The sequence below is a fragment of the Culex quinquefasciatus genome, chromosome 2 (assembly GCF_015732765.1).
Source record: "Culex quinquefasciatus strain JHB chromosome 2, VPISU_Cqui_1.0_pri_paternal, whole genome shotgun sequence".
Taxonomy (NCBI): domain Eukaryota; kingdom Metazoa; phylum Arthropoda; class Insecta; order Diptera; family Culicidae; genus Culex; species Culex quinquefasciatus.
In genome coordinates, this window is record NC_051862.1 from 114,642,149 (window position 1) to 114,665,905 (window position 23,757).

General features: G+C 36.9%; 1 protein-coding gene across 4 annotated transcripts in view; it reads left to right on the plus strand.

Annotated features, from left to right (window-relative positions):
- LOC6042604 (neuroligin-1) overlaps positions 1–21,798 on the plus strand; it is a 51,224-nt gene extending 29,426 nt beyond the window's left edge. For 2 of the 4 annotated variants that reach the window (XM_038253806.1, XM_038253805.1), the window contains exons 4-14: positions 2,447–2,605; positions 2,673–2,861; positions 5,312–5,507; positions 5,568–5,672; positions 5,741–5,936; positions 5,998–6,186; positions 6,247–6,389; positions 19,255–19,640; positions 19,699–19,848; positions 19,910–20,026; positions 20,804–21,798. In XM_038253806.1, the coding sequence (XP_038109734.1) occupies positions 2,447–2,605; positions 2,673–2,861; positions 5,312–5,507; positions 5,568–5,672; positions 5,741–5,936; positions 5,998–6,186; positions 6,247–6,389; positions 19,255–19,640; positions 19,699–19,848; positions 19,910–20,026; positions 20,804–21,672 (2,699 nt within the window). In that variant the 3' untranslated portion in view covers positions 21,673–21,798. Of the gene's footprint in view, positions 1–2,446; positions 2,608–2,672; positions 2,862–5,311; positions 5,508–5,567; positions 5,673–5,740; positions 5,937–5,997; positions 6,187–6,246; positions 6,390–19,254; positions 19,641–19,698; positions 19,849–19,909; positions 20,027–20,803 lie in introns of those variants that run through there. The other 2 variants (XM_038253807.1, XM_038253808.1) reach the window with 2 other exon arrangements.
- The last annotated feature ends 1,959 nt before the right edge of the window (positions 21,799–23,757 follow it).

The following is a 23,757-nucleotide window of genomic DNA, read 5'->3' on the forward strand; positions in this document are numbered from 1 at the left end:
TTTTTTTATATGTTTCAGGGGACATAAAATGCCAACTTTTCAGGAATTTCCAGGTTGTGCAAAATATCATTTACCGAGTTTTGAATTTTTTAATCAATATTGATTTTTCAAAAAATCGAAATAAATATTGGTCGCAAAAATTTTTCAGCTTCAATTTTCGATGTAAAATCAAATTTGCAATCAAAAAGTACTTTAGTGAAATTTCAAGTTAAATCCACGTTTGGTCCACGAGAACAAAAATTACGAAATTCCATACATTTTTGGCAGGTTGCTCAAACGAAACCATAACAACGTTTTTGCCTAGGTATTTAAAAACGTGGGTTTTATAGAAAACCTAGATGTATGGGTATCAAAAGATCGGAAATTGTATGCCCTTTCCGATTCCACATAGGTTGACTTGTGAATTGAGGACCGGTTCGGATGCCGGCGGATTTTCCGACTACGTAATTCCGGGTTGGTACGAAATTCCAACGAAAAATCTATTCTATCGATACGGTGTTATACCCACTCCAAAATGTTTATTTATCGTTTCTATGGTAATTTATTGACATTTAGTTAAATTGAAAGTTTGCAAAATTAAGTTTAGATAAGTTTTATATAGAATTTCCAGAGTTATATAAACTTTTATACTAAGTAATTAGTAAACTTTATATTCAATCCAAATTATTTTTTCAATTAGTCAAGGATGCCTATTTCAAGTTGGGAGGCTGAATTTATGATGATTTGTCAACAATTAACATTATTAATGTTAATTTTTCGAAAGGTGTACAAACTTTTTTTGCACCTGAGTTTCTGAACAAAACGTAGTACTAGGTTTCTGTCAAAATTTTAATTGTTTACATGTTTCATCACAAAATGTGCATAGTGCCCAAGGGGTGTAAATACTTTTTTTACGTACTGTATTTAGGTGACATTTTTGAAAATAGTCGCAGTTTTCCATTTTTTTAAATTAGTGCACATGTTTGCACACTTTTGGAAAAAAATATTTTTGAAAAGCTGAGAAAATTCTCTATATTTTGCTTCTTCGGACTTTGTTGATACGACCTTTAGTTGCTGAGATATTGCAATGCAAAGGTTTAAAAACAGGAAAATTGATGTTTTCTAAGTCTCACCCAAACAACCCACCATTTTTTAATGTAGATATCTCAGCAACTAATGGTCCGATTCAATGTTAATAAATGAAACATTTGTGAAATGTTCCGATCTTTTCAAAAGCAATGATGTCAAAAAATTCAAATCATGACTAACATATCAAAAGGTCCAAACATTCAATATTACGCCCTTTTAAAATATTAGTATTGGTTAAAAATCTTTGAAAATATTTTTTTCGAAAAGATCAGAAAATTTCACAAATGTTTCATATATTAACATTGAAAATCGGACCATTAGTTGCTGAGATATTGACATTAAAAAATGGTGGGTTGTTTGGGTGAGACTTAGAAAACATCAATTTTCCTGTTTTTTAAACCTTTGCATTGCAATATCTCAGCAACTAAAGGTCGTATCAACAAAGTCCGAAGAAGCAAAATATAGAGAATTTTCTCAGCTTTTCAAAAATATTTTTTTCAAAAGTGTGCAAACATGTGCACTAATTTTTAAAAATGAAAAACTGCGACTATTTAAAAAAAAAAGTCACCTAAATATGGATTTAACTTGAAAACGGTGCACTTTATCAAAATTTCACTAAGGTACTTTTTGATTGCAAATTTGATTTTACACCGAAAAATCAAGTTGAAAAATTTTTGCGACCAATATTTCGATTTTTTGAATAAAAATGTATTGATTAAAAAATTCATAACTCGGTAAATGATTTTTTGCACAACCTGGAAATTTCTGAAAAGTTGGCATTTTATGTCCTCTAAAACATATTAAAAAATAAAAAAAAATAGTGTTTTTTTGCAACTTGATTTGCAGTTATAAAAAGTTAAATAAAAAATCACCAATTTTTTTTACTGTGTATCATTTTTTTCCAGTGTAGTCCGTATTCATACCTACAACTTTGCCGAAGACAGCAAATCGATTAAAAAATTCCTTCAAAAGATACAGATTTTTGAATTTTCATACATCATTTTTGTGTGAACAGCTGCCAAATTTGTATGGAAAATTATATGGACAAACTAATGATGCAAAATGGCTTCTTTGGGCATACCAAAGGCACCAAAAAAGTTTCAGTCGGATTAAAAAATACAAAAATTAAAATTGAAGAAAAAAGACCGATTTCGTAGAGAATTGTTCTAAAAAAAAAAGTAATTGATTCTGGCAAAAATTTGTTATGAATGTTTGATGTTTCAATCAAGGATATAAGAAGATAGTACTACGTGTTTATTCTGTTCAATTAAAGGAAGAATAGAAGATCTACATGAACATTTTTTTTTGTTTTTTTGTGCGTTATTCAGTCTCAAAACGGGTTGTTCCTTCAATGTAGATTCATTTGTATCATTTTCAGAAGACTCAGTGGAGCCAAGCGGAACGCTGAAGGCAACAATAGTATATATTCATGGCGAATCATACGAATGGAACTCAGGCAATCCATATGATGGTTCCGTGCTAGCGGCGGAAGGAAATGTGATTCTTGTTACAATAAATTTTAGACTAGGTGTATTAGGTAATCCTTCCTTTACAATCACGAATGCTTCCATAAAATAAAACTCCACAATTTTCCTCTTTGATAGGTTTTTTGAAAACAGGGGCGAAAGGCAGTGCACAGGGTAATTTTGGATTGATGGACTTGGTAGCCGCATTGCACTGGTTAACCGAAAATTTATCAGCATTCCATGGGGATCCATCGCAAATCACGCTGATGGGCCATGGAACTGGAGCAGCACTTGCAAATATATTAGTCGTTTCACCCGTAGCTAGTGGTAAGTTGGTTTTCACATTTTTAAGACACTAATCAATAGCACTCGCCACGTGTTGTCTCATGTTCTATAATAGTTTATAGCAAGCGCCAATTAGCACATTTCAGGGAGCAGTTAATAAGCAACTGGTAAATCTAAAATCACCGTCAATGTAGAAAATTGGCTTCATACTCTTTATATAGGAAACTTTGTCTATCCTTTTTACCTTCCTCACTGAGGTAAGGCAATAGAGTTATCTACGTGCGCATGTATTGCGTGTACGTACACGAAAAAAAGTGAGGTTAAATTTTGTACCAACCAGCAAACCAAATGGTGTGCTAGTGTGCGTGAGAGCGGGCTTAGATAACTCTATAATCCTGCTCTAAAAACTTTTTATTTATAGCTCGAAACCCCACCTTGATGTGTACATATCGACTCAGATTCGAAAACTGAACAAATGTTTGTGTGGATATGTTTTTTTTACACGGTCGGAATCTGCTACCAGACACCAGAGAATCCATTTCTCAGGTAGTGTGGGTAGGGAAAAACTTTTCTCGACCCAAACCAGTCCTTGAACGCCGTGCCCTTTTCCCCCCGGGACCACCTTTCGGTATAACTTCGGGAGTCTAGTGTGTGTGTGTGGGTATGTGTGTTTATGTGTGTGTTTGTATGTATGTGTGTATCATACAGTGTATGTAACCAATAATGTCACTCAGTTTTCTCAGCACTGGCTGAACCGATTTTGACCAAACCAGACGCATTCGACTTGGTTTAGGGTCCCATACGGTGCTATTAGTAGTAGTTCAAAAGTTATGTATAAAAATCTTTTTCTGCATATTTTCGGAAGTTTGACGATCTTGCAACCCTGTCTCAAGTTGTGACCACTTAAGTGATATTTATGTACTTTTTTGAAACTGGATCTCACTTATCTGTATGAAAGCTATGTCTAGATCAATCATCCGACCTATCGTTGGATAGGTTATCAAAAGACCTTTCATATAAAAATCTTTTTCTGCACATTTTCGGAAGTTGCATAAATGTCAGGAAATCGCACGAAATATCATCATGTTATATATCGTTTGATAGGTAATCCTTTCAACCTAGTCCAAAATGTTGACGATCTGGCAACCCTGTCTCAAGTTGTGACCACTTAATTGATATTTATGTACTTTGAAGCCGGATCTCACTTATATCTACATAGATTTAAGTAAACATATTTAACAACATTATTTTTCTCATTGAAAAGTGCCGGCGACGAAATTGGGCGAAAAATTCACCACCCGGAGATCGCGAGTTGGCGCGCGCAAATGACCACCGCGAAAACTGATTCGGGGGTGCATTGGGGTTAAATGATTATTTCGACATTCGGTTTAAATAGAAAATAATTATTTTTTCGTAAATATCGCTACTTTGAAGCGATGTAATTCATTTTTACAGTAAATTAGGCATTGTTACATCAAATTTGACCTTTCAAACGCACCAGAATGGCAAAATTTTAATACAACAATGTTTGCCAATTTGACCGTTTTACCCCCAATTCCCCTAGTAGAACAAAAGAAAAGTTCATCCGAAATGTCGAACGTTGAAGGAAATCGCTCAAAAAACGGAAATAAGCCGATTTCAAATGTTTTGGCGGTAAATGAAAGGAAAGGGTGTCCATTTTTTGATTCCAATCTGTAAAACTAGCTCTGACGAGGGTTCTGTGCACTGCGGCAGTCGAATGTATCGGCGGGTTGCTTCCAGTTGCATTTGATTTGAGGAGAAGGTTTTTTTCCCGGGGCTTTTTCGGGGGCAACAGTTTCGGTAATCCGGAACTTCCGGTAAATTTCATATTTGCAGTGTAAAGCATAAAAAACAAACTTAGACCCTTGCTAAGACCAATCTTTCAAACCAGTTTTTTAAATATAACTATAGTTGGGAATTTATTGTACATATATGTACAATAAATTCCCAAAATGAACTCTTTTTGTGGGGCGCAAACCGAGGAAAAGCGCAATTCTGGGGAGCGTTATTTCGAGGTTTGAGCGCAAATCGGGGGAGCGTCATTGGGGGGTTTTGGCGTAAAACGGGATTTTCTTTTTTAATGTACTTTATTTACAAATAAACGAAAAATTTAAATAAGGGTTCATCCACAAAACACAGATTTATGGGCCATCCTCAAATCTGGGTCAAAGTTGATGTTTTCAGCGGTGGTGTTAAACTATGTTCCATTTTTAATATTTGACGAATATTTTCGCACCCTTTGGCAAAGTTGTTCCCTGGAACATGAACTATGAGCTCGTTAGATTTTTTAAAATGCAAAAATCGTAAAGATACTCGAAACTGATAAAAACCAAAACGCTTCGATATTATTTTATTTTTTCCCATTTAAACTTCAAAATCAAAGCGTCAGGTTCTGTCGCAACCAATCAAGCCCATATTTGGGATTCGGGCTCAATTTCGTATTCAAATATGTGTTTATGCTTTTTTTCTAGATTTAATACATCGAGTTATTCTACTGAGTGGTTCAGCATTATCACCATGGGCAATACAAAGAGAACCGTTGGCAGTAAAGAGAGTTGTTGCAGAGCAAACTGGATGCCGACTAAACGTGTTAACCGAGGATCTGGCTCCATGTTTACGAACGAAATCAGTTTCAGAACTTTTAGAAATAGTACAAGAAAACCCCAGGTAACTGATTTATTTTTTCATTTATGCAAGAGTGATAATTTGATTAATTTCATTTTCTAGATTTCTTCCTGGATACGCCCCTTTTGTGGATGGAACTGTAATAATAAATCCAAACACAATTCATTTACGTTTCCCTGAGCTGCCATCTGGCTCAGCTATAACTAGGTAAATGCAAATGATGTAGATATATATGAACGAATTATCCTCTAACTTTTATGTTAATTCATTACCAGCACAAATGGAATAGAATTTGCCAACTTTCCAACACGACAACTGCTGTTCGGACTGACCTCATATGAATCTTTTAATGATTTGAGTGCACAAGATCTTGAGTTTGGCTTCAATGAGACACGTCGTGATCGCATTCTTAGAACGTATGTACGCAATATTTTTCACATTCATTTGAAAGAAATTTATTCAGCTTTGAAGGTTAGTTGATCTAGTTTCCACTATTAAATAAAATACGAGTGATTCCATTTTCCAATTTTAGAATGAGTATACCGATTGGGAGCATACTCCCAGAAATCCATTAGGATATCGTGACACAATTCTTGAGTTGCTGAGCGATGGACATACTGCAGCACCGTTAGTTCGACTTGGTTATTTACATAATCTGTTGAAAGGAAAATCATACTTTTTACACTTTAGACATCAATCTGGCGAACGTGAGTTTCCTCAGGTATTTAGTTGGTATTGTTATAGTAGTCAAAAAGTGCTTTAAAATAAAACTTTGTTTTAGCGCGGAGGTTCGGTTCGTGGCGAAGACGTGCCTTTCACTTTTGGACTTCCACTGTCACCATTATTTTCAACGAATTATACGGAGGATGACATACAAATCAGTAGGATTTTAGTGCGATATCTGACAAACTTTGCAAAGACAGGGTATGTTAAATGGATTTGCTACATTGTTCAAAACATTTGAAAATATGTTTGATAGCGAAAAAATGCTGATTTGATTAAAGCTAAGCCTGAAGTTTTAAAATGTGTACACTGTCCCTGATCGCATAAATGTCCCATGTGCATTTTCATTACTTTTGAGTTATTGTGCAGTTTGGTTCAAAATCGTGCGCTCTTTCAAAAGAGCCTATAACATCTAGTACTTTGTTCTAGAAATCTTAGGGAATTCCCGTTTTTTCGTGAAAACTTTACACGTAGCCTTATGTGTGGGACAAACTTGCCTTGCGTTTTTCTCAGTTTGCTGTTTTTGCATATGGGACATTTATACGAATATGGGCAGTACATTTCTCTTAAATCCAATCATCAGACAGTAATTTTTGAAGTTCAATTTTATTTAAATTTCATTCAGTTTATCTCGTTCGTATATCAACAAACAAGAAGTATCTGCACAGAGTATCCTTCACACTCTAATTTCTTTAATGCAAGATTGTATGCAACGTATTTTTTTAGTGCAACAGTGTTTACACACAAGTTAGAGCCTAGATGTACATCTGTTCTCTGTGGTATCTGTAGCTGTAAACTTTCAAATGAAAATTGATGAAATTAATTGACAACGCGGGACCGTGGTGTAGGGGCAAGCGTGGTTGCCTCTCACCCAGTCGGCCTGGGTTCGATCCCAGAAGGTCCCGGTGGCAAATTTGAGACGAGATTTGTCTGATCACGCCTTCCGTCGGACAGGGAAGTAAATGTTGGTCCCGGTCTAACCTAGAGGTTAGGTCGTTAGCTCAGTCCAGGTGTAGGCGTCGTCTCCCTGGGTCCTGCCTCGGTGGAGTCGCTGGTAGGCAGTTGGACTAACAATCCAAAGGTCATCAGTTCGAATCCCGAGGTGGATGGAAGCTTAGGTGTAAAAAGTGGTTTGCAATTGCCTCAACAATCAAGCCTTCGAACACCTAGTTTCGAGTAGGAATCTCGCATTCGAGAACGCCAAGGCAATGCTGTAGAGCGAATAATTTGATTTTTTTGAATCGACAACGCCAATCAATTCTACGTCCAATTTTCTTTAAAATAAAGTTCTGGCTCGACTCGAGCTGAAGGTCCAGAGGTAACGCAGCTTGAAAATTGAGATTTTTAACACTTGTGTGTGCGTTAGGGTGCCCAGAAAAAAATGACCACCTGCTCCTCAAGCGGAAAACGGTTTATTGGGTTATTGTAAGCGTCTGGGCCAATGTTGAGCGAAATTGGTTGAGATTAACCCATTGATACCCAAGCCTAAAGTTGGTGAAAAAAATGTTTTTCATTCAAAAATGACTTTTTAAATCACTAATAACTTTTCAGGTTCAAGTTTTACAGCTTTGGTATGTTCTACAAAGTTGTAGAGCATTAAATTTTCAATGAGAATCTCACTTTTGAGAATATTTGGATGGAAGTACACCGAAAAAAATATTCCTGTAAATTTACATTATTACAAAAGGTATCATGATAAATGATGTATATTTACATTAGTTTTGAAAATTTACATTAGTTTTGGAATTTACATTAGTTTTGGAATATACATTAGTTTTGGAATTTACATTAGTTCAAATCAACTAATTCTGATTGGCCAATGGGAATGAGAAGCTCGACTTGGATTGCAGTAGGAAAAGGGTGTGGCCTATGTTCTATTTTAAAATGATTGAAGCGGGCAGCAAAAGGAAATTCTGATTATAAAAAGTTGTTTCACAGGTAAGGGACGCTTTCTCGTCGACGGCCAAGTGAAATAACACTGGACTGGAATCGAACGGACGACGGGTAGGATGTTCGGTGTTACTGCTGCTACCCGCTGCTGACTGAGCCATCTTCGCATTTTATAAACGAGCGGCTTAAGCATCAACTTGTTCAGGTCGAAGCTCAGGCAGTGAGCCAGCGAAGTATGAGAGCGATAGAAAGAGAACCAAACGTAACTATTTTTAGTTCGGGTAGTTTTGAAGTCAACGTCTGGCAGAAATACATTGGATATGGCCCATATCCAATGTATTTCTGCCAGACGTTGACTTCATATGGGTAATTCTCCGCCAACTCACACAGCAGTTGCCCCGACCCCTCTTCGATTTGCGTGAAACTTTGTCCTAAGGGGTAACTTTTGTCCCTGATCACGAATCCGAGGTCCGTTTTTTGATATCTCGTGACGGAGGGGCGGTACGACCCCTTCCATTTTTGAACATGCGAAAAAAGAGGTGTTTTCAACAATTTGCAGCCTGAAACGGTGATGAGATAGAAATAGTTTCACGCAAATCGAAGAGGGGTCGGGGCAACTTTTCCCGATTTCGTGTGAGTTGGTAGAGAATTACCCATATATGATTTACATTAAATAGGAATTTACAGAAATTATTTCAGTGGCAGTGCGTGGCCGAATGGTTACGCTGTCCGCTTTGTAAACGAATTATTCTGGGTTCGATTCCCATCTGCTCCAACCTTCCATCGGATGAGGAAGTTTAATGTCGGTCCCGGCCTTGGTTGTTAGGCCGTTAAATCATTCCAGGTGTAGGAGTCGTCTCCATGCCATAAGTACAAACAACACACCAAACCAAGCCTACTCCGGTGGAATCGCTGCCGGCGGTTGGACTCGCAATCCAAAGGTTGTCAGTTCAAACACTGGGGTGGAAGGTTCCTTGGAGTAGAAAGAGGTTTGGGTGCTCTCCCCATTCAAGCCTTCGGACTCCTACACAGAAAAAAATATGTAAATTTACACAGCACGTAATTACTGTTTCTTATGTAAACTCACCCAATGTAATGTTGAAATATGATGTAAAGAGTAAAAAGTCATGGAAATTACTCCAATGTAAATCTAAATCTAATGTAAATCATGAATCTACTGGAAACGTTGAGCATGGAAACTCAAATCTGATGAATTTCTACCCGTGTCCGAAAAACGAAACGAAAAACGAAACTGTTGGCACTACGCCCCCCGGGGCATGGCCTTCCTCTAACGTGGGATTTCTGCTCCAGCGCCTCTGACGAGACAGGAGAAACCGGGACCGACGTTTTACTTCACCATCCGATAGAAGCTCAGTGGATAAGGCGGGAATCGAACCCGCGTCTCATAGCATCATCGGGATCGGCAGCCGAAGCCGCTACCCCTGCGCCACGAGGCCCACCCGTGTCCGGCTTCCTGTAAATTCCTATTTAATGTAAATCATATATCCAATGTATTTCTGCCAAACGTTGACTTCAAAACTACCCGAACTAAAAATAGTTATATTTGGTTCTGTCCACGCACTGGACACAAGTTTCGGCCGTCCCGGATCACCGACGGCCTGTGTCCTCAAACTTCACTTCCCAGAACCTTTTCCTGCATGAACTTCCTTCCACTCCTGCTGCATGCTCCGTCCTTTTACTTTCCTTAATTCCCCTCTCCTTGCATGCTCCTTTCCGTACTAATCACTCACGCGCGTACTAACTAGTATTTCGGACGTTAGTTTTAAGTAAAACTTCGCATTTTACTCTTGAGCGAACTGAACTCCGCGACGGTTCGTTGTAGACTTAAGTTTTATTCAATTATGCTTTGTGTTTACATCTGTTATGCTGCGCCGAGATGACAGATCTAGCGTAGCAGTGGTGCTGGTTTTGGGGTTTGTGTATGTCTGTACAATTTGTGTCGTTTTGTCTGTAGGTATTTACATGTTTGGTGTAGGGCTTACAAGTTGGTATGTTGTGTATTTGTGTGTTTGCATGTAATTTGTGTGTGTTTTACAGGTGGTTTAGGTAACTAGGGTAAGTACACTTATTATTGTCTATGGTTAGTTGTCAGGGTTGCAAAACATCAAATTTCATTACAAAACTAGACACATAGTATTGAACAGGTTCTCTTTCTATCGCTCTCATATTTCGCTTGCCCACTGCCTGGACCCACTGCCTAATTTCCAATGAATCTAATGTAAATTTCCAATGAACCTAAAGTAAATATACATCATTTATCATGATACCTTTTAGTACATGATAAATAATGTAAATTTACAGGAATATTTTTTTCTGTGTAGGTTCGAGCAGATACTTGCAATAGAGACCACAAAAGACCCAGGGGTTGTTAATGTGGATTGTTTGATTTTTGAGGAATTCACAGGAAGCTGAACACGGGTAGAAATTCATCAGATTTGAGTTTCCATGCTCAATGTTTCCATTAGATTCATGATGTACATTAGATTTAGATTTACATTGGAGTAATTTCTATGACTTTTTACTCTTTACATCTTATTTCAACATTACATTGAGTGAGTTTACATAAGAAACAGTAATTACGTGCTGTGTAAATTTACATATTTTTTCTGTGTAGCGTACCGTGCAGATCAAACCGTAAGAAATTCCATACATTTTTTTCAATTTTCCCATACAAACTTCACCTTCATGTATCAATGGGTTAATGTTGACCGATTTTGCTCATATGACCGATTCTTAGCGAAGCTACACCAAAATGTCACTTTTTTCAATTTTCAATGTGATTTTTTATATGAAAAATTTCATTTAATTATGATCTAATAATTGCAATGTGCTTCAGATGCGTTTTCTTATCTGAAATGCCAAAAATATTGACCAAATAAGGTCTGCAAGTCATTGAATGTGAGAGGAGTTTTTTCATAAATCTGCTCCTTTCGTTGTCCCGTCACGAAAAGAAATGGCTGGCAAAAACTCAAATCTCAACCAAATCTTTCAGTTCAAGGAGAAAAAGATTCGTTTTTCAATTTGTGATAATGTGTAGAAGAGCAAAAGTTTTAAAAAATCAATCTGGCAAAACTGTGTCGATTTTTTTTGTTGTGCCTTTTAAAATTCCAGTTTTACGATGTTGTCCCGTCATGCTACATTTTCATTTCAGGAAAAGCACAGGTATAATATTGTTCATTATGCATGTCATTTCTATGTAGGAAAATCAATTATCTTTTCAAATATGTAATAACATTGGGGGGTTTCTTCTTTAATTGTGCCACTACCCGAGCAGGGGTAAATAACACGGGAATACCAAATTTTGGTATTACTTGGGCAAATAACAGCGACCAAAATGTGCCCTTGGTTGCCCAGTAATAGATGGTAAAATATCATGAAATCATACCAAAGTCTAGTATGTGGAAGGGCACAACAATACCATTTACCATTTCAAAACCATTTCAATACCAAGTTGAGGTCTTCTGGATTTTTGGACATTGCTTGAATACCAAAACTTGGTATTACCATGGTTTTATTTTTAGGTATTCCTGCGCCCTTGGAAAATCATATTTTGGTATTTCTGTGGTCTTCCACATACATGATTTTGGTATGATTTCATGGTATTTTACCATCTATTACTGGGCAACCAAGGGCACATTATGGTCGCTGGTATTTGCACAAATAATATCAAAATTTGGTATTTTCATACCATTTTTAGTGCAACACCGGGACCGTGGTGTAGGGGTAAGCGTGATTGCCTCTCACCCAGTCGGCCTGGGTTTGATCCCAGACGGTCCCGGTGGCATTTTTCGAGACGAGATTTGCCTGATCACGCCTTCCGTCGGACGGGAAGTAAATGTTGGCCCCGGACTAACCTAAAAAGGTTAGGTCGTTAGCTCAGTCCAGGTGTCGGAGTCGTCTCCCTGGGTCCTGTCTCGGTGGAGTCGCTGGTAGGCAGTTGGACTAACAATCCAAAGGTCGTCAGTTCGAATCCCGGGGTGGATGGAAGCTAAGGTGTAAAAAGATGTTTGCAATTGCCTCAACAATCAAACCTTCGGACACCTAGTTTCGAGTAGGAATCTCGCAATCGAGAACGCCAAGGCAAAACTGTAGAGCGAATAATTTGATTTGATTTTTTTTAGTGCAACAGTTGCAGTTAGTAAAAAAAAACGGAAATGGTCCATATGCAACAGCCAAATCTACTCACCTGATGATTCCATGTTGCCCTTAGTGATATTCTTCACCACACCGAGTGCATTTGTCATTGATGAACGGCCTGTGCTTGAAGTTCTTGAAGCTTCTGAAAAATAACAAGATTGAAAAATAATTATTATTAAAATGAAACTGAATTGAAATTCACCAAAATTCAATAATCTGTCGATTAACTCGTTTTTCAAAATATTTGGTTATCCCGACTTAGATAAATTTCAACGTTTTTGAAAAAAAATATTGGTGGGTATATCACACAAATGTTTTAAATCATCTTTAACATTTTTGGGTTCCAAGTCATTTTAGCGTAAAATTAATTATCTCGTCAAAATTTAAAAAAAAATCCCATAGTTTCAGAGAAAATTGATGAAACCTTTCAATACCAAAATAATACCAAAATGTAGCATCCTGACCTAGAAAATTGTCCACAATTTCAAGTCATTTCTGTAGGGGGTATATCAAAAATGTTTAAAATCAAGTTTGAAGTTTCCGGTTTTCAATGAAAGCATTCGCTTTGAGACATAATTTTAGCGCAAAATTAATCATTTTGTCAAAATTGGTCAACATTTTCCCATAGTTTCAGAGGAATTTGATGAAACCTTTCAATGCCAAAATAATACCAAAATGTGGCATCCTGACTTAGAAAAATTTTCCACAATTTCAAGTCATTTATGTAAGCGGTATATCAAAAATGTTTAAAATCAAGTTTAAAGTTTCCGGTTTTCAATGAAAGCATTCGCTTTGAGACATAATTTTAGCGCAAAATTAATCATTTTGTCAAAATTGGTCAACATTTTCCCATAGTTTCAGAGGAATTTGATGAAACCTTTCAATACCAAAATAATACCAAAATGTGGCATCCTGACTTAGAAAATTTTCCACAATTTCAAGTCATTTCTGTAAGGGGTATATCAAAAATGTTTAAAATCAAGTTTTAAATTTCCGGTTTTCAATGAAAGCATTCGCTTTGAGACATAATTTTGGCGTAAAATTAATTATTTTGCCAAAATTGGTCAAAATTTTCCCATCGTTTCAGAGGAATTTGATAAAATACTGTAATACCAAAAGAATACCAAAATGTGATGTTCGATCATTGGCAAATTCTGCAATTTTGCAATATCAAAACAATACCTTAAATTGGTACGATACCACATGTTGCTCTTGCATAATCCTTAATCTAATCTAATCTAATCAGACCCTAGCGCAGCCAATCTTTCGAAGGGATCCTGGAGAGTGCCTTAGGTTAGATGACGCCTAGCACTCTTCTTGTCATTTATTAACATTTGTAGTGCGCCATTGCATTGAAATGCATTGAGACATCACAAGCGTTAAAGCGGCCAGGCCTACTGCGTAAAGCCGTATCGCAGAGATGACTCGTAATTGGGTTGAGTTTGAGCACTGAGTGTTCGAACAACAACACAATTCTGAATCGACAGGGGAGGAAGAAGCGTGGGGACACACCACCATACGCTCCGAGATTTGGTTGTATTCGTTGGGAGCACCATGCTAAGAAGGTTTGGTACTCCGGGACCCTCTGGGATGGGACATTGTATTTCCACGAATGCCCTGGACACTATTTGCCGTGGTTATAGCGCCACAACTCGCTCCCATGTTGCTCTTGCATAATCCTTAAGAAAATTTTTAAATTTTTAAATTTTTAAAGGGTCCAGGAATACCAAAATTTGGTATTAATACCAGAGAAAGGTATTATTACCAGTGTTCCCTGCACCGCGTTCAGTCTGCGTGCGAGCGGATTTTGTACACAAACGAACACCATCGTCGTGTGTAAACTCGAACCTATGAACTCGCACGCGAACATGCCTCCATGTACACGAACACGTCTGAACCAGGCTTGCCACAAATACAGATTTTTTTGGCACATACCAAACACTCAATCGAGTATAACTTTAAAGAATAATATTCTTACCAAAAACTGAACATGCCAAAAGATGCTAATAATGTTTATCTTTTTGGCCAATTTAACAAAAACTGCTCAAATTTATTTTAACAGTAAAAAAAAATCGTTTGTGTTTCGGGCCTGTGCTGAAAAATCTGTATTTGTGGCAAGCCTGGTCTGAACAGCACCTCAGGTTTACACGCCGTGCATACACTTCGAGTATACCATATCATCTAGCCAGATATTTGAAAATGGCAAATTGTTTAAATTAATATAGTTTTTGGCTTGTTTCGGCTTAAAACGACAAAATAAGCATTATAGAATCATTTTCTTGAAAAACTTGTTTAGAGATACGCCATGTTCAAATATTATCCCAGAACAGTTTGAGGGAGCGTACCGCGAAAGCCGTCACGATAAAAAAGTTCCTCATACGAATTTTGAGTTACGTATTGAATGGTCGAGCTCCGACGAGGCCCTCATTGCCGTCTGTCGGTGTCGGTGGCCTATAGGCCGCCAACTTAGACCCACACACCCTGAAAACAGGTACGCTCTGTTTGTATTGGAGATGTCCACTTGTTCCCGGGCTGCTGAGAATAGGGGTCGGATTCAAATTACGTGTGGGCAATATTTTATATTAAATTATATACGAATACCGTCACCCCTGCAGAAATTGGGCCTGAGGGGTGAGATTTTGCGATACAATTTTATGTTAACTGAGATGGCCCATATTCCCCCCTGCCGAAAATCGACAGTGTGTCATTAAATATATATAAACATGTATATATGGAAATAGCAGGACATAACGATACTACGGTATTTAGTGCCAGTCCCTGATTTTTTTTTATCAAAACTTTTGACAATGGTTGGAAAAATATGGAGTGCCTGAAAATTTTCCTTCAAGTAATCTTTTTAAAATATTAAGTGAATATAAATACACAGGAATACCAAAATCAGATTTTCCAAGGGCGCGGGAATACCTAAAAATAAAACCATGGCAATACCTACGTATGGTATTCAAGCAATGTTCAAAAATCCAGAAGACCTCAACTTGGTATTGAAATGGTTTTATTTTGTGGTATTATTTTACCTTTGGAATAACATGGTTTGGTATTGTTGTGCCCTTCCATATACAAGACTTTGGTATGATTTCATGGTATTTTACCATCTATTACTGGGCAACCAAGGGCACATTTTGGTCCCTGTTATTTGCCCAAGTAATACCAAAATTTGGTATTACCGTGTTATTTATCCCTGCTCGGGTTTTTGAGGCTATATACTCAGTTAAACCACCTGAATTCTAAATTCTTTTGAACTAATTAATTCTCCCTCCCCGTTACCATTGTTAGATTTTTGTCTGCCAGATTTTAAATTGATACTATGCCAGATTTGTCAAATTTTGAACTGGTAACCCTGGTTGTAGCTCTGGTCCCTCTCTCTCCTGCTGCTGGTTTTCTGGTTCTCTCCTGCTGCTGCTGCTGCTGCCGGTCCGACGTCTGAGACGTGAATGATGGTCTGAAAACTGGCGCATTTTCTTATATATGTTTTCGGCCCGCTACTTCCCCCTTCTTGCTCAGGTGATTTTCCCCTCAAAATAAGTACCTACTTGACATTCCCGTCCGTGTTTGGGAATCGCTCATTTTGTGTTTCAAAATCTCTGCATTTTGAAAACATTTTAAAACATTGAATTGTTTCAATAGTTAAAAATATTTTGGCAATTTTAAAAATTTAATAGCAAATTGCTGAATAATTTTTGAATCGAATGCAACACAAATCGTGGCGATTCGATTTGAGGGAAGAAAGAGCGAATAATTTGATTTTTTGTTCAGAGAAAAACGCTCACAAAGTTTGACAGTCCGCTTTGCGCATGGCAAAAGTTTAAACTTAAATCGTCTTCTACTCACTAAAATCATGACATATCTTCATGAAACTTTCAGGAGTGATTGGAATTCATCTTTTTAAAGGATTTAATAAATATTCAGAATTATGAAATATTGAGATTTTCTACATGTGGGTAATTATCCGCCAACTCACACAGCAGTTGCCCCGACCCCTCTTCGATTTGCGTGAAACATTGTCCTAAGGGGTAACTTTTGTCCCTGATCACGAATCCAAGGTTCGTTTTTTGATATCTCGTGACGGAGGGGTGGTACGACCCCTTCCATTTTTGAACATGCGAAAAAAGAGGTGTTTTTCAATAATTTGCAGCCTGAAACGGTGATGAGATAGAAATTTGGTGTCAAAGGGACTTTGATGTAAAATTAGACGCCCGATTTGATGGCGTACTCAGAATTCCAAAAAAACGTATTTTTCATCGAAAAAAAACACCAAAAAAGTTTTAAAAATTCTCCCATTTTCCGTTACTCGACTGTAAAAAAATTTGGAACATGTCATTTTATGGGAAATTTAATGCACTTTTCGAATCTACATTGACCCAGAAGGGTCATTTTTTCATTTAGAACAAAATTTTTCATTTTAAATTTTTTTCTTGCTGGATGGCCCACCTCTTACCCATACACATCTTTTGTAGTATGGAAGGATTATGAGCAGATATCTTTCGATAATTTTGGAGACAATCCTATCATCTTACTCAACTTCCGTGTATGCCCATCCTTGTCTCTCTTTTTCCATCCTCAACACTTATCAGGTTGCTTTAAACATTGGGTACTGGTAAATTAATTCCACACGCATATCTTATATACGGCCCAACAACGTATTTTTCATTCATTCACTGAGAGAATTTCGAATTTCGTGTTTCTTCTATCTTTGCAGGGTTGTTGTAGGTGTGTAACCATGTTCTACAAAAGTGTAGAGCAGACAATCAAAAATATTTTGATATAGAAACATAAGGGGTTTGCTTATAAACATCACGAGTTATCGCGATTTTACGAAAAAAAGTTTTGAAAAAGTTGGTCGTCATCGATCATGGCCGTTCATGATCACCCGCGACAGACACGGACGACGAAACAAAGAGAAACGCAAAAAGTAACTTTTTCAAAACTTTTTTTTCGTAAAATCGCGATAACTCGTGATGTTTATAGGCAAACCCCTTATATTTATATATAAAAATTTTTGTAATTATCTGTTCTACAACTTTGTAGAACATTGTTACACTCTAAAAAATAACCCTGCAAAGTTAGAAAAAACACGAAATTTGAAAATGAAAATTTTTGTTCTAGATGAAAAATGACCCTTCTGAGTCAATGTAGATTCGAAAAGTGCATTAAATTTCCTATAAAATGACATGTTCCAACATTTTTTACAGTCGAGTAACGAAAAATGGGAGAATTTTTAAAACTTTTTTGGTGTTTTTTCGATGAAAAATACGTTTTTTTGGAATTCTGAGTACGCCATCAAATCGGGCGTCTAATTTTACATCAAAGTCCCTTTGACACCAAATTTCTATCTCATCACCGTTTCAGGCTGCAAATTATTGAAAAACACCTCTTTTTTCGCATGTTCAAAAATGGAAGGGGTCGTACGACAAATAGGGACAAATACCGGATTCGTGATCAAGGACAAAAGTTACCCCTTAGGACAAAGGTTTACGCAAATCGAAGAGGGGTCGGGGCAACTTTTCCCGATTTCGTGTGAGTTGGTAGAGAATTACCCATGTATGTTACCCCTTAAGCATTAAAAAACCAACTTCATGTAAAACAAACTAGGCTTCGCAGCCTTCGAGAATACACTCAACCCCCGGTGGTTGGTCACTTTTCCGTTTGACACTTTTTAGTTTGTACCCTGTTGGTTTGACAAAGTCAAACTAAAAAGTGACGAACTGTCACTGTTTACACGGCGCTCACTCACACTATCAAAACAAACGTTTGGTAGTGTGTGTGAACTCCGTGTAAAAGGGGTGTCAAAGTGACCCCGTTCGTTGGTGTCAAACCATCGCACAGTGGGCGAAATGGAACCCAAAATCGGACTTAATTGAACGCGGCTGGTTCCCTGGTATGAATAATACTGTTTCTATTGTAAAAAAATCCGGGGAATCGATTGGTGATGGTTTCATCCACCGCAGGAAACGGCAAAGGGTCCATTTTGCCCCAATTCCCCATTTTTAACATTTTTTCTTGAAAATCGGTCTGTATTTGAGCGGAGGCTTTATGCGGCCTTCCAAAATGCACTTAACTTATGTGAAAATGTCCCATGAATCCAGTAAAAATAACTACTTGCACCGCAAAAATCATCTAGGGTCCATTTAACCCCAATTCCGCTATAAAAGCATTTTTGGCCGTTTTTTTTTAAAATCTGAAAATATTTTTATCGTAAAGATCAGTCAATTTTACATAAGAATGACGATTTGCACTTGAAAGTTTGACACATTTATGTTGATGTAGAAATTAAACTAAATAAAAAGATTGAAGAATCACTTTTGGGCCAATTTACCCTAACGCAGAATAAACTGCCTTTCACATACATTTTATGTTTATCAACATAAATGTGTCAAACTATCAAGTGCAAATAGTCATTCTTATGTAAAATTGTCTGATCTTTACGATAGAAAAAATTTCAGATTTTTAAAATCTGACCTAACATTTGAAAACGGCCAAAATGCTTTTATAGCGGAATTGGGGTTAAATGGACCCTAGATGATTTTTGCGGTGCAAGTGGTTATTTTTACTGGATTCCTGGTACATTTTTACATAAGTTAAGTGCATTTTGGAAGGCCGCATAAAGCCTCCGCTCTAAATACAGACCGATTTTCAAGAAAAAGTGTGAAAAAATGGGGAATTGGGGCAAAATGGACCCTTTGCCGTTTCGTGCGGTGGATGAAACCATCACCAATCGATTCCCCGGATTTTTTTACATAAGAAACACTATTATTCATACCAGGGAACCAGCCGCGTTCAATTAAGTCGGATTTTGGGTTCCATTTCGCCCACTGTGCATCGGGGTTTGAGTGTACATCAAATTAAAAGTGGGCTCTGCTTAGTAGGCCCAAAATAGGGACAAATACCGTACGTTGAGGTGGTCCATGGAACAACAAACCATCAAGTTTCTACATTAACATAAAATTTATTTTAAAAGACAATAATGATAAAAACAATTAAGCATTAATTTACTTTTTAGGGATCCCAATATACTCAAAAATACAAATGAAATGAGTTTATACAAAAATACCAATGCAAGGAAGCTGACATCTATGAACCAAGCACCGACGCTTGGAGAACAATTACCACTAAAGAATAACCTTATCCGGAGATTATTCCGAAGTTCTACAAATTACAGCGAAAGAGCTGTTGTGAACAGTGGCGACGAAAGTGACGAATATAATAATAATTGGAATGCTTTTCTGAGGCCGTTGGCTGACAAACAGTCGATTGACAGTGAGGAACACAACGACGGCGACGATGATGATATAACCAGAGACGAGTCTGAAAAAGCTTTACTGAAACTAGAAAATTGGGAAACGTATGACGCAATAAATCAAATATACATGGAGATAGGTAAGTCTGGTAAGAAGCACGATATTTTTAGTGTTTAGAATACATTTAGAAATACATTATTCCTTAGGGTGTAACGTTGCAAAACGTAGTCACTATCGTGGCCATAAATTATCAATGTGGTTGAGTCTTATACCTCAGCTACATTCTCCAGATGATTCGGCCTACCTTCCAATGCGTCACCACCACTTTACGGAAGTGAAGCCGGAATATTATGACGGTAATAAGTGCAATTAAAATAATTCTGCATTTTTGCACTAATCCATTCAAAATTAATTTAGGTAAAGTAAGAGATGCGGTTTCCATGCTGCCGAAGCTTATAACCATAGCTAAAACCACGACAAAGCCACATAAGACTGAATCAAATGCTGTATCATTCGTACAGACAGTGCCAACAGGTAATGATTGTGATAAGCTGATTGAAATTTAAATAATACTCATTAAAATTAAATTGCTAGCCATGGTGTGTTATAAAAGGACAACTTCAAGCTTATGCTCCAAAAAACTATCAAAAGTTTGTTTATTTGAAAACATTTTAACAATAGAGTTATCTACGTGCGCATGTATTGCGTGTACGTACACGAAAAAAAGTGAGGTTAAATTTTGTACCTGCCAGCAAAACAAATGGTGTGCTAGTGTGTGTGAGATCGGGCTTAGATAGCTCTATAGAGTTATCTAAGCCCGATCTCACGATCACTAGCTTACCATTTGTTTTTGCTGGCGGGTACAAATTTTAACCTAAAAACCCTTCGTGTAAGTACACGCAATACATGCGCACGTAGATAACTCTATAAAGCAATTTTGGCGGCCATATTGGTTTTAGAATTTGCGTACACATACAGATTAGGTAACTCTATAGAGCTTTATGACGTTTCGCTTACGCACACTAGCGCACCATTTGATTTTGCTGGCCGGACAACACGCAACACATGCGCTCTTAGATAACTCTATTGGGGTATGATTTTTTTCAAAGCTTGCGTATACTTTAGTCAAGTGTATCGAGATATTAGAAGTGCAACATGGAGTTGAACTTTTCGAAGTGCCATGAAAGATTAACCCCATGTTGCATATTTGACAGCTCGATATGAAAAAAACTTCATGCGTGTATCGATATCCATGATAAGTGTTGGTTTTTTTGTTTCAAGTAAAATTTAATTTTTGCTAAACGTTTTCAGAATGCCCACCAAATATGACTGTGATGCCACCGGTTGCAGCTACACATCCTCAACGCAATCAAATGAACCCTAGCACACAAAAGGATTCTGCCATCCAGTCGGACAATTCACAACTTGACACAAATTCAACGGCGCTCAAAATTACTGTTTGCGTGGGATGCTTCTTGCTGCTGTTGAACGTTTTTATTTTTTCTGCTATCTACTATCAGAGAGAAAAACATGCAAACTTGAACAAACAGCGAGATACCGCCGCTGATACAAGTTCAAACTCTCCGTTACCTTCGTTGGATGATCAATTCATGCAGCAGAAATCCCTTACAAGTTTGAGAGCGGAACATAGTTCGTCGACTAGTAACATCAATTGTTCTGAGTCCAATACCTTTGAGAAGCATAACTGCTATGAGAAACAAGCATGCACGAAAAAGAAATGTATTTTAGTGGATGTAAGCAGATCAGACTTGCAAATGAAGGAGTGTTCGTACGCATCACCACGAGGGTCAACAAGTGGGAGTATACAGCGCTCGACTACCCCAGAAACGTACAAGGAAATGTTGAACGAAAATGTGACAGCAACTGCAACCTTTTCTTCTCAACCATCATCATTATCAGACTCTTCATCCATAACAACCATTTCATGTCTTCAAATGCGGAAAAATTCAAGCACTTCTACTTGTGCTCCAGAAACCCAAGAAATTGGCACCACAGTTGACGAAGCTGACCTGGAGTTTAGTGCTCTGTTAATGGAACAACCATCGGCTCCTACTCGTTCAATCGGCTTTCAACAAGCAGGTATTTTGCGACAGCAAGCCAGTTCTATCAATCATGGGTCCGCCAAGAAACGTGTTCAAATACAAGAAATTTCTGTATGATGTACAAAGAAAGAATGTTCTTCCGAAAAATCGCTCATTACAAACATCACGATTTTCTGCGTCCAATGATACTTCCAGTATTCAAATACTACGTTAATCGATAAATAAATGTAACAAAATATTGTATTTTGAATGTTTTAACGATTATCCCCTTCTTCAAAATTAGTGTTATGATTTGTCATCAAATTTAGTGTTATGAAAAGTGAGGCTGTGCCTGAAATTACCGCTCCAATATGGGTAATTATCAGCCAACTCACACAGCAGTTGCCCCGACCCCTCTTCGATTTGCGTGAAACTTTGTCCTAAGGGGTAACTTTTTTCCCTGATCACGAATCCGAGGTCCGTTTTTTGATATCTCGTGACGGAGGGGCGGTACGACCCCTTCCATTTTTGAACATGCGAAAAAAGAGGTGTTTTTCAATAATTTGCAGCCTGAAACGGTGATGAGATAGAAATTTGGTGTCAAAGGGACTTTTATGTAAAATTAGACGCCCGATTTGATGGCGTACTCAGAACTCAAAAAAAACGTATTTTTCATCGAAAAAAACACCAAAAAAGTTTTAAAAATTCTCCCATTTTTCGTTACTCGACTGTAAAAAAATTTGGAACATGTCATTTTATGGGAAATTTAATGCACTTTTCGAATCTACATTGACTCAGAAGGGTCATTTTTTCATCTAGAACAAAAATTTTCATTTTCAAATTTCGTGTTTTTTCTAACTTTGCAGGGTTATTTTTTAGAGTGTAACAATGTTCTACAAAGTTGTAGAACAGACAATTACAAAAATGTTGATATATAGACATAAGGGGTTTGCTTATAAACATCACGAGTTATCGCGATTTTACGAAAAAAAGTTTTGAAAAACTTTTTTTTTGTTTTTGAGATGTACATGGGCATTAAGCCATGGCTGAAGGAGATTATTATTGCAAATCAATGTATCTAAACAATTTCTTCGTGAAAAGGACGCTTAAGATGTCCTTTTCAAATTTCTGTGACATGGAAAATATTTTAACCAGGAATTTTTTAATTTATTTTAATTTTAAAATTTTACATACTTTAAAATGGAGTCGCACGATACTTCGTGAATCTTCACCTAAAACGAAGCTTTATGGATGATCTTGTTCCGCCATCAAAATATATGAAAAAACTTAAAATATAATAAAAAAACAAATATCTACAAGTAAAATATTTTCTAGATCACAAATATTTAATTTTTTTAAGGTACATTGATTTGCAATGATTATCACCTTCCATCATATTGGCGTGTTTGTATGAAAAAATTCGTACCAGTTGATAATATTTTGATTCTGTTTTTTTATCTATAATATTTGAAAAATAAATTAAAACCCCATATTTTGTTCTATACATTTTTTATTAGCTCAATTCTTGAGATGTGTTCAACGATAATTTGCAACGACATTAAAATAGTTTACCTAAAATCAACATCAACAATCAATGATTATTTCAAATTTGTTGCAACTTCTTTTGACATTTTTTGTTAGTTTCAATTATTTTAAATGCAACACTTTGATTTTCTTGTACTCAGTTATAAACAAAATGCGCATGTTGAGTTCCAAGTAAGAGATTTTTATTATTGTTGATTATTTGTTACAAAAGTTAAACTGTCAGTGACTCTTTTTCGATCTGCAAAAACAGTGATGTACCTCGTAATTTTTTCCTAAAAAAAGATTTAACTGAAAACTTCTAAGACATTCACTATCGGGGTAAAAGATGACTTTGTGTGTACTTTTTTCTGAAATAACTGGATGAAATTTGGTCAAATTTGAATTGAAAGGTATGAGGTTATCATTTAGTGATTATAGTGTAATAACCCAATTAGAGCTTTTCAATCACAATGAAAAGCTTCAAAAACATAATGGCATTTGATAAATCAATTAAAAATATAAGTTGTTTTGTAAATTAATCTGTTATATAGGAAATAAAAAACATATTTTTTGTTGAATTTAAGATAACTCCGGCTTCGACTCCGACTCCGGGATATCAGAAATCTTCAGCTCCGACTCCGACTCCGACTCCAGCTCTTAGAATTTAGTCGACTCCGGCTCCGACTCCGACTCCAGGTC